General features: G+C 40.4%; 1 protein-coding gene and 1 long non-coding RNA gene across 5 annotated transcripts in view; one reads left to right on the top strand and one right to left on the bottom strand.

The window, feature by feature from the left end:
- RABGAP1L (RAB GTPase activating protein 1 like) overlaps window positions 1-9028 on the top strand; it is a 183997-nt gene extending 174969 nt beyond the window's left edge. For all 4 annotated transcript variants that reach the window (XM_011361250.2, XM_023531260.1, XM_023531261.1 and 1 more), the window contains 3 exons: window positions 539-610; window positions 2756-2953; window positions 3955-9028. In XM_011361250.2, coding sequence (XP_011359552.1) covers window positions 539-610; window positions 2756-2953; window positions 3955-4107 — 423 coding nt within the window. In that variant the 3' untranslated portion in view covers window positions 4108-9028. The remainder of the gene's footprint in view (window positions 1-538; window positions 611-2755; window positions 2954-3954) is intronic.
- The window catches only part of LOC111740542, a 4339-nt gene continuing 1560 nt past the window's right edge, over window positions 8989-11767 (bottom strand). Inside the window, exon 2 of the long non-coding RNA XR_002780641.1 lies at window positions 8989-9682. This is a non-coding gene — a long non-coding RNA (uncharacterized LOC111740542). The remainder of the gene's footprint in view (window positions 9683-11767) is intronic.

The following is an 11767-nucleotide window of genomic DNA, read 5'->3' as shown; positions in this document are numbered from 1 at the left end:
TGAACACAGTGCTGGAAAGTAGAGCCTGATTTCCTGGCTTTTCATTTTATGCTGCGCCGCCAAAGCACTTGATAAGAGTTATAGTCTTTATTATTCTCTGGTCATTTTACCTTTGTTTTGCTCACTCTGCCACTTCTTAAGGAAACTTTTGCAATTGAAAACAGACTCTTTCTGTGGCTGTAGACGAGACATTTCCGGTTCACAGATCTTTTCATCAGATTCCCAGCATAGTAGTTACTCAGCAAAGATGCTATAGATGATCCCACAAGTGCGGGCAGAATTCACCGGAACCAGGCATGAAGGCTGGTGACAGAAAGAAGTCAAATCTACCCCATGTGCTTTTCTACTGATTAAGATCAAGAGGTGCTTTACACATGGGACACTTCCAGGCTTTCTGCTGGCATCTGTAGTGTACTCATTTGCAAAATTTCTTCTAGCATCAGAGGTGTGGGTAATACATGAGTTGACAAACAGTTATGTGCACATGCTGCAAGAGTCATTCTATTTTCCAGTAAAGAAACTCTTTTTTTCCCCTTAGATCTGTTCCCAGTTAAGCACCAGACTGGAGAAGCAGCAAGCAGCCAGCAAGGAGGAGCTGGAAGTGGTAAAGGTGAGGAGAGTGAAATATTTCTGTGATAGAATTTCTTCCAAATTCCCAGTCGTGAGCACCCGATAGGAAGATCCCACCGCAGGACACCTTGTAGGCGTCACACCCACCCGCTTGTTTGTTCTATAGCAGCAGTCCCCAACCTTTGTGCTCCTTTGAGAATCTAATGCCCGATGACCTGAGGCGGAGCTGAAGCCGTGACGCTGGCGCTGGGGAGCGGCTGCAGATACAGACGAAGCTTCGCTCGCTGGCCCGCTGCTCACCTCCTGCTGTGTGGCCCTGTTTCTGACAGGCCACGGACTGGTACCGGTCCATGGCGCGGGGGTTGGACCCCTGTTCTAAAGGATTTAGGAATTATGGAGAATAGTATCTTTCTTCTGACTAGGGTATGATCCTCTTCCCTGCCAGCTGAAAGATTATGTTCCCATAAATCTTATGGGCCGTCAGAGGCAGGTCGTAGGATTTGAGCATAGTCACAAGAGGCCCCGAGCATTCTTGGATGCTGGGAACCCTCAGCGGCCTGCATCCCAGCCGGGCTGCAATCAGCCTTCGGTGCATGGCCTGGCAGGATTGCCCCTCGCTCTCTCGGACAGTGAATGCCACGGGCGATCTGGGATTTGGACAGTGAATGCCACAGGTGTTCTGGGATTCGGACAGTGAATGCCACGAGCGATCTGGGACTTAGACGGTGAATGCCACAGGCGATCTGGGATTCGGACAGTGAACGCCATGGGCAACCTAGGGCTCAGCTGGAAAACATGTGTTGGGTAGCTGATTTTTCCAGCAATTTTTGTAGAGGTTTATTTTTAAAGAAAACTCGTAGCATTTATTTATATGCTGCCCCCTGGTGGTAATAATTGATTATTTGAAACAAGCAATTGCTTATTCTATAGAAACAACAGCAAACCAAATGGATTGGTATTCCTAAGAAGCAGTGTTGGCACAGCCAAGTCTCAGGACCAGTGTCCTAGAAACCTGACATAATTCTGTTTGAATATATTGAGGTTTAAAACTAGTAAATAAATGCATTCTAGGCACTTTAGTCTGTAATTTAACAGGGGCGAGAGTGATGAGCCTCACGACGCTGCAGTCGGCAGACATGCTGAAGTGCTAGGGAGTGGGAGAGACTGCGGATTCCCGCTCAACATCCGTCTCTCCTTTTTCCTTAGTAGCAGAACCCTGATGTTATCTGGACTGGAAACGTACTAGTTAAAAGGTGCTGTTTCCTGGACTCCCTTGAGGCTAGGTGTAGCTGTGAAACTAAGTTCTGATGTGTAAGCCTGAGAGGGGTGTGGAACTTCTAAGAAGACTGCTTAGAGAGGGCGCACCCAGTTATAAGGAGGTGGGTGGGCCCTTAGATCCTTGCATCCCTTCCCGGCCTATAATTCTACCATGGAATGCTATGGTTGTAGACATACTGAGCTCGTTGTAACAGTAGCACATCAAAATAGAAAGACCTCATAATGTCTTTTCATTCTAAACTACTTTTGGAGATATTTTAAGAAAACGATGGCATTGTCGTCCTGACAAGAGTTGCTTTGTTCAGGGGCAGATTGTGCTCCGATTGGCAATCCAGGCCTGGGTTACTTTTATTACCTTGGACATTAATGATCATCTTTGCTTAAAGCTGAATAAAAGGGCATACGCTTTATTTGTTGCAAAGGTATATTTAGGTTGATCCTAATGACCTTAGTCTTCTATGGGCAAGTTACTTAAACTGAGTTTCTTCGTTGGTAAAATGGGGGTGATAATAGTACCTGGTCACGCAGTCGCTCTAGGATCAAATGATGAGATGCTACGTGCAGATGGCTGCACACTGAGCGTAATGGATGGGACTTGGCATCTAGCAAGAGTAGTGGCAGTACAAAATTTCGAGAACAGGTTTCAAAGGGATGCTAGAAGATTGTCTATTCCCAGAGTCTCCCTAGAGATGCTTTAAGGAAAAGGAGCACCTGTCGGAGATAGTTGGGTTCTGTGTTGACTATAACCATTTTGGTTGTAACACAAGAAAAACAATTTCCTTTAGAAATGGGCCTGCATTTGATGTCAACAAGAAGCATCTAAGTAAAAATCAAATCATATATTGTTTCAGGAAATGATTTATGCTGTGGAATACAGTTCGATGTTTATTTCTCTTGGATATTTCAGGGTAAAATGATGGCGTGTAAACATTGCAGTGACATTTTCAGCAAGGAGGGCACTTTGAAACCAGCAGCCATAAACAGAGAGGACCAGGGAGTTGAGTCGGACGATGAGAAGGACTCACTAAAGAAGCAGCTGAGGGAGATGGAGCTGGAATTGGCACAAACCAAGTTGCAGCTGGTGGAGGCCAAGTGTAAAATCCAGGTTGGTGACTTGATAAAAGGTCAAGAGAAAATGAAGTTAATTGTCTGGGATAGTCCAGGACTTTAGCGTGTATATATACCTACCTGGCCCAGCATCATAGCTATTAGTATATATGATGAATGCAGTTTCTGGCCACCGACGTGTCCTGCGTAGTCACGTTAATGTCATTATTTTTAAACTCTGATATAAACGAACGTAGATTAAAGTGAAATTTTAATAGTTACAATATGTCTTGGGAGGACTCAAGCATAAGCCTTTTTGGTTTACCCCGAGACTTTTTTTTCCTCTCTCATTGAACTCGGTCACTTTGGTAGCTGATCCTGGAAACGGAAGGCCCAGCCCCCTTCATTATCCGTCCATGAGGGCCGAACATTGCCGACACCCACTCTTTTCTTTGGAGCATCTTTTCATCTTTACCCGATTCTGCCAAATCTATTTCCCCATAATCTCTTTTCATACTGGGGGTAACATAATTAGAAAACCAGCCTTGGCCTCTGATGGACGGTTCCCCGTTTCCTGTTTACCATTGATCCTTACCCGCTGCCGTGTCCTACTGTGGCACTGACCTGCGCCACACTAGTGACCCTTAACTGTCTCTGCACTGGACCTTGTCCAGATTCTCAGGGCAAAAACCATGTGTTTGGAACTAGAACTTATCCGTGCTTACACTATCAATCTGTCTGTGTGTTTATGTTTATTTGTGATTTTAACCATGTTATGTCAGGTTGTAACCTAAATCTAAATTGCAGGGGGTGAAAAAAAAAGATAAAATGAGGTTTCATCTCCCTGTTCAGAAAAAGCACAGATTCTGGTTCTTGGCGGTAACTCTTTCAGCGCTAAAACCTTTTTCTTGCATTAAGAAGCCAACGAACTCTCCTCTGGGCTTTGCGGGAGGAAGGCTATGGCCGTGTAGACCTGGGCATTCCAAAAAGCTGTACTTGGACTTCTTTGGCAGAGAGAAAACCCTTATACAACTCAGATAATTTTCTTTCTTTAATTAGGAACTTGAACATCAGAGAGGGGCCCTTATGAATGAAATCCAAGCTGCAAAAAACTCTTGGTTTAGCAAAACCCTGAACTCTATCAAAACGGCCACGGGCACCCAGCCCCTGCAGCCGCCTCAGGCCACCCCGCCACCCAAGGAGAGCACATAGTTCCAGCCTCGCCCCAGCACAAGAGCACAACGATCAAAGCGACGGAAACCCAGGAGAACTCTCTCTGGCGTCCCTTTAAAGGAGGCCAGAGAGCCCGCCAGGTCTTTCCGTAGCTCTTTGTTGTATGACACTCCTCAGAGGGATGGCATTGAAACTGCCCTGATTTATGTTGGATACCTGTTTTCAAGCTTCTTCATGGAAGGCCGCGTTCAGATGCATCATAGTATGAAACATTATTTTCTATGCCTGATGTTGAGTTGGAATTAAGTAATTCAGAACTAAATGCTTTTTATTTAGAACTAAGTATTCACAATTATTTTTATCTTTTGTAAAAATGGAGATGTCTTTTATTCCAAGGTCAAAGTGAAAGGAAGATCTTTGTCACAGGAAAAAAAGTTGAAACCTAAACCTCTTAACTTTTCAGGATTTATTCAGATAAAGCACACTGTGGGGCCAGTCACGACCACTGTCACGTTTCCTCGTGAAAACAATTTCCTGGACAGCGATAATCCTGTTTGAAGGAAGGGCAGACCTGGGATCGAACAGTCCCCAGAGAGAATTAGTTGATTTCATTTTCTGTTGGGTACATCTGAAATCGAAGTGCCAAGAACCGTGGGATAAGATAGGCTATTGAGAATACACACTAGATAGAACGAACTGAGATTTTGATAAACGCAGGACGAAATAAATCACTTTGGCCCTGGTATTCTAACAGGTCCTTTTAAGAACTGCACACGGGAATTGCAAGTTCCTAAGTGTGAATAAGTTGTGAGTTCTGGCAAATCTAAACTCAGACGTAGGTATCTCAAGTTTTGCAGCCTTAGGGAATCTTCACCAGAGAGGCCTGGAAAGGCCCGGGTTCAGATGGAGTACAGAACCGGGGACAGAGCGTGTCATTTAATGTTGTCAGATGCTTGCTAAGGAAACACTAATATTACTGTTAAAGTTATGAAGTAGGAAGCAGAGGTCAGCTTCACGCCATCTCGGTTTAATGTTGGGCAACTTTTCCTGATTCCCGTAGCTCCCCCAAATGCACCCTTGGCACCCCTAGATGAAGAGATACGAATGCGTCTGTAACATTTTTGATTGAATCTGAAACCTTTATAGAAATACTTACCTTATGGAAAAGTGAAGAAAGATAATGTTTAAAAGTTGATGGAAATATTTTTTTTCAATTGTATTTAACGTGTCAATATAAAATAATCCTTACAGGAAATCGTTTGGTAAGGGCAAAAAGAATTTTCCCATTTTCTAAACTATTTTGGAGGCCTCTGATCCTTTTACGTCAACCCAACTACTGTCAGGTATGTACAGTAACATTTGCTGATACTCATCCTTGGCTTCCTTGTCGAACATATTCTTTGCAAATGATCTTAAGCTCTGCATTGACAGAGTGATTCTCATCTATGCCATGTGTTGCAACTGAAACTAACACACTCTTGGAAGTAAAAATCAAGAGCCATCTTGACTTCAGGAGCATGTACTTCAAGCTGCTCGTGTGGATCCTTCTCCTAAAATGATCATTAAACTCTAAAAAGTGAAGTCCCGCTATCGGCAAGTGTTTAGATCCCATGCAACCCATAAAACTGATAGGGTTGTCTGTTATCCTTTGTTACACTCATCAAATAATATTTTTCTTATAGAATGTTTTTGGTCCTAACATCTTTCATCACAATATTCATTTCTTTATACCAAAAAGAAAAACAACCCAGCATTCTGAGTGTTTATGTTGATTTTAACATTCCTTGCATGGTGATTTAGAAAAGTTATTTATTCTTTTTTTTTTTTTTTTTGTAAAATTAATGGGTAGAGAATTATATCTTGGTACTTGTTTCTGTAAAACATTCAGTATAATTCGTTAGCTTTACTGGTACTTTACGCTTTGATTCCAAGAAGCCTTTTACAAGTTGTCTATCAGAGGGCTTGCTAAATTAAAGACAGTTTTTTGTGTTTCTTGAGCCTCATCGTTCTACTATACAGCGTATTCCACGGAATGCCTGAATTGCATAATTTTCCTTAAACGGTAGTTGAAGGAGAAATATCATGGCTCTAACTCTAGTCCTTACCTGTTGACTTGGCTCAGTTTCATAGCCCTTTACATTTTTTTCTTGAAACAAAATCACTAGGTTTATATATATTGCAAACATTTACTAAATCTAACTTTTCATTTCCTTTTAACTCTTTTAAAAGATTATAATGGGAAACTATAGATTTTTTTTCTTTTCCAGTTAGTTTCATGTTATACTTGAGTATGTGTTTGTACTATAAGTCTAAACTTTTCCTCGCTGCAATGCCTTTGGGTCAGTAGCAGCAGTAAAGATAGAAAATTCAAACTGTGGTATATGATATAATTATTCATACAATATGTAAAGTAGCAGTATCCCAAACCACATGTCCTTCACTGTGTATTGTTGAAAACTGCTAGTTTTAATTTAACTTATTTTGGAATATATTTGAGAATTGCTACTCTTCTCTTGACTTCTTTTAGAAAGAGATTAACCAGCCCAAATAGCCAGAAGATTTTCAGATACCCTAGTGTTTTTCATCTTTTCCTAGATACATTATATAAAACATTCCTCCCCAAATCCAACGTTTGGCAATATTCTGAAAAGTGATCATTTCTCTTTTCATTAAATTCTGCAGAATAAGTTAAAGGAATGGAATTCAACTTGATTATTCAGTTCATTAATTTTATATATTGAAAATCTTGTGTAATACATTCTTTAAAACTGAAAGAAACCATGCTGAATTTTGCAGTGCATATGTGTATTAGCTTCCCACATCCTGAGCCCCGGCACAATTCGTTATATTTAGTTACATACAATTTAATGCAAAGAAACACTCAGCTACCTGATGTTCTGTATTACGAGTGCCCATCAGAAACGCTAGTAGGGATGTCACATAGGCCTATGACCCATCTTTCTGTACAGCCAATATGTCTTCCCCCTCCCCAAGCTGTTAAGTTAGCAGTTTCTTCTTCACTGGCTTTCTTACGTGTCCACAGTAAAGTAGAAGAGCAATCTTTGTACTGATGTCGGGAAATTTAATCGTATTTATCTTACTTCCTTTCTTTAAAATTTTCATTCTTTTACACTGTGTGTTATTTATTTTTCTCAAACCCCTATTCCATTTTCTTAAATATTTTTCACTTAATAACTAGTGGCTTCATGTCTTAAACTAACTAAAGTGAGAAAAACAAGAGAATGCACAGTTTAGGGCACAAGAGATGAGAGATCCTTAAAAGGGTTGATTAGTTACTGAGGATGAGAATGTAACTCATGTAAGGGACTGAGTTTTTTTCTTTAGCTGAAATCAATCTACTAACTATTCTGCTAAGGCGGTTGTCTGATTTCAGGACCCCTTTAAGGGAAAAAGGAGCTTTTAGAAAATTAAATACCTTGTTTGTTTTATTTATCTCTGAGGGAAAAAAGAACACTCAATTATTTAGCAAGATGATGGTTCTGTTGTCTAACGTGCTCTTAAAAACACTTTGAAAAGCTCCGATTCTCTGGCTTCGGTTACAAATAAATGAGAGAATGGACAGACTTTTGTTTGATTTGAACACTGTTGGATTTGTGTGTGCGTGACTGGTAGAATTTTAGAAAGTATCTTTGCTGCTTTTGTATGCCCTGGTACCACGCACCTGAATACACACAGGGCGATCGGACACAGAAGGGCAGACAGCATCTCAGTGGCCTGTGTTTCCCACCATACAAAACGCCATGCTGACGGTCACCTTGAACTAGAACTGCTCTAAAACATCCTCCCTTTCTCATAGTGTCTTCCATACAATAAAAGCAAAGCCCTTTACCTTAGGAATTTACTTATCTTTCAGAAGCGACCAAAATGAACACTTCAGTGTGGGCTGCACCTCAATCGATGATCTTGAGCAGTAACGAGAAAAGTAGATGTTTACGAGTAGCTTAGTGACTGCAGTCAGCGGTCAGGTGTTCCCTTCTCAGTCAGGTGTTCCCTTCTCAGCTTCTGTCTAAAAGACTACATGTCAAGCTTATCTCCAAATGAATTTGCTGCCCGCTATGAACACATCAGCGTGTCCCATTCTTCCCACCTCCATCATTTGTGGTATTCTGAAAATTTTGATCTGAGAAAAAAGAATCATTGAATAGGAAATGAACATTTTAAGTTACTTTCCTTTTTCAGTGACAGTAACATGTAAAATCTTTTCCATTAAAATGTAATTTAATAACTCTATAAGCGGAATAAAATATAGGAAACAGAATTATAAGGATATAAATGCATCAAGACTCTGGTGTCATGAAAGCACAGGAATAAACCTGGAGATGGTCCCAGAATCCAAGATGTCCCAATAGCCTTTTACATCAGTTTCTCTATTTTTGGTATTTTGCATAATGTATGGATTCTTAGTTCAAATGAGGGAAACAAGTTTCTCAGTCAGTCCCTCTTTCTTTCTTTCAACTTCTGCCTTTCTCTTGCTGAGGAGGTAGTAGGAATTCTCTACCATCTATTTTTATGAATTGTATAGATTTTTGTCCATGGTGTGTCTAATGAAAACAGGTTCTGGGATAAGGGAGTGGAGTAGCCCAAACAGTGCTGATCAACTACAAAAGAAACAGAGCAGCTGCTCTCCTATAAACACTGACCAATTAGATGTTTCCATAATTCCATGTATTATGTATAGTACACTCTGTAAATGTAAATGTAACGCTTGTTAAGGAAAGTGCAATTTATTGTACATTGTCCCAACAAATGTTTACTTTTATAATCGTTATGAACTTGAATTGGATTAGTATCTTGTTTTCACGTGTGAATGAAGCCTTACGAACTAAACAGATGCAACGAAGAAGGTAACAAGGTGACCGCTTTTGTGAGCCAGTGGTGTTTTCGAGGCTTTGTGTTGCCCCTTTGGTCCCATTAAGCAGTAATAAACATTTGTTCTGAAGTCCATGTATGCCTCATTGATTTTATTCTGAACCATCTGAACTCAGTCGATTCGTATGGGAGCCTGCTCCAGGCTGTACCCTGCCAAATGACACCCTGCACATCAGCACTGCCAAGTGCCATTTTCCTCTCTACGGAAACTCCTTAGTTGCAAGTAACGGAGAAACTCTCTCAAGCTAGCTTAATAAGGCAATTATTTAAAAGGGAATAGGGATATTTTTATCATAGATACCAAAGGCCAAACAGTTGGGTCTGAAGAGGCACTGGGACAAAGGACGGACGGGAACTGTTCCTGGAACTGATGATCTTCTGGAACATCACTTGGTCTTGCCAGGTGATGTTTATCTGTTGCTGCATTGCTCCGAAAACAAGCTTTTCCTGCTTCTAAGTGCACAACTTCCAGGTCTATGTGTCTTCTTTTCAAGCGACAGCAGAGATGGACTAGCATCTCTGTCCCAATTCCAAAATCTTACAAAAATCTGATTGGCTAATCCTGGATTAGGTGGCTGTGGCTAGTCTTTAAAGGTACAGCAGAGTGGGTGATGATATATAACTCAAACAGAACTCTAGAGGCTCTTCTAGAAGTCAAGGCAAGGCGCAAAGAATCCTGATTTGCTTTATCTAATTTGCATTTGGTCCTAGGAGCCCATGGAACCTAAGTGAAAGCCAAGAGATTAGTCAGAGCCTATTAGAATTTAGCATGTATTAAAAATTATTCATCAGAGATTATAAAATTATAGTTTGTGGCCCAAACCCAGACCACAGACATCTTTAGTTTGACCCATGTAGTATTTAAACTGAGAAATTTTGCATAAAAAGTAAAATAGTCGTTCAGAAAATATCTACTGAATTTGGCAGGTCATGAGTGGAACTCACTGTTCACTATTGATTTAAGGTCCTAGCCTTAATGATTACATATTAACTGGAAGATTTTTATCCAGTAAGAATGCACATCCCTACTTTCCAGTGGAATGGGTAACTCCAAAGGTTATACCAGTTTGAACCTAACTTTGCAACTTCACACTAACATTCCATTATTAAATTGCCTATAAGTACTTAGCTATGCAAACGTACTTCGATATAGTTTTAACATATTACTGGTTCCCTCATTAAAATATTTGTCACATGTTCATTTTATAGTTACGTTAGTCTTGAGTTCACTTTTTTGAAATTATACTTTAACAAAACTTTTTGATTACTGTCAAAGGGACACTCAGGGCTAAATCTTTGAATAGTTTACTTGCAAGGAAAGTTTGCAAGGAAGTTTAGGCTTATGTTCTTCCCTCCCTGACTTCTTGTGGGTGAAAGCGTCGGCATGTTCTGATAGGGCCCAGCCTGCCTGTGATTTTCCATTCCTGCCTGCCTGGCCTAGAAATTTTGGACTTGCTTATTAGCCAGTTCCCATAATTGTGTAAGTTTATTCTTTATTATAATGTGTCTGTGTCTATCACCTATCACGTATCTTTCATCTATCTATCTACTGATTCTGGTTCTCTGATTGAACACTAAAATAGTCAGGTAGAACCTCCTTAAGGTCACTTTTGAGAGAATTGAATAAAGTGAAGGAATGATCTAAGTGATGCTCTGGAGGAAAAGCATTCCAGATGGAGAGAAAGCACAGAATACAGACTTGGAAGTGAGAGCAAGCTCAGCAGAGTCAAGGAATGACCAAAACGCCAGGTGGAGGGGAGAGAAGTGAGAGACGAGTTCCGTGAGATGACAGGAGACTCAGAAATGTCAGATAAGATCATGTAGAGCACACTAGGTCATGGATGGAAGTTTGAACTTTATTCTAAGTCTAGTAGGAAGCTATTGGAGGCTTCTAAGCAAGGGATATGATGATTTGAAAAGATTACTCTGGCTGCGGTGTGGGAAACTAATTGTAAAGACATAGTGGGGAAGCAGAGAAACAAGTTAAAAGGCTAAAAATCCAGACAAAGTAATGATGTCTTGGTTGTGGGTGGTAGCAGTGGAGGCTGGGAGAGTGGTTTGATTCTCAACATATTTAGAATATAAAGCCATCAAGATTTATTATAGGACAGGCTGTAGAACCTGAAATTGAAGACGAGCTGAATTTGATGTGCTTATTAGACACTCAAGCAGAGGCAGAGTCTGGAGCTCAGAGGAGTGAGGGAACTGAAGACGGAGATTTGAAAGTCACTGGGTAATAGAAGGTATTTGAAAATCTTGTGACTTTAGGATATCTGGGGGGAGGAGTTGCCCCAGCTGCATAACCAAGCAAATTTGAAAATCATTGCATTAGGTCAAGCTTTTAGGTGGTGAAATGGGACATTTGTTCCTATTTAAGTACGTAAAGACTTTCAGTTGAACACTTTTTATAAAAACTAAGTTATACTGTTATAATTAACATACAATAAAATGCACAGATCTTAGGAGTTCAGTTCTATGAATTTTGACAACTGTATGTATCAGTAACATTTCTATCTTCGGAAAATTCCCTCCTGGGCCTACTTAAATATAACTTTCAGTTATGTATAATATGCAAAAGAAACTACAAATATAAGTTTACAGCTCAGTGATATCTCTACAAAGTGAACATACCTATAACCATCCAAATCAAGAAACAGAACAGTATCTGAACCTCAAAAGCCCCCTCGTGGCTCCTTTCTGTAACTGTCCTCTCCACCCAAGGAAAGACCATCCTGATTTTTAACACCACAGGCTAATTTGTTTTGTTGTTTTTAGAGTACATTTAAGAGGAACCAAACGGTATGAACCT

This window comes from Pteropus vampyrus, unplaced genomic scaffold (assembly GCF_000151845.1).
Source record: "Pteropus vampyrus isolate Shadow unplaced genomic scaffold, Pvam_2.0 Scaffold65, whole genome shotgun sequence".
Taxonomy (NCBI): domain Eukaryota; kingdom Metazoa; phylum Chordata; class Mammalia; order Chiroptera; family Pteropodidae; genus Pteropus; species Pteropus vampyrus.
Note: the sequence above shows the minus strand (reverse complement) of the source record. Positions and strands in the feature narration are given on the sequence as shown.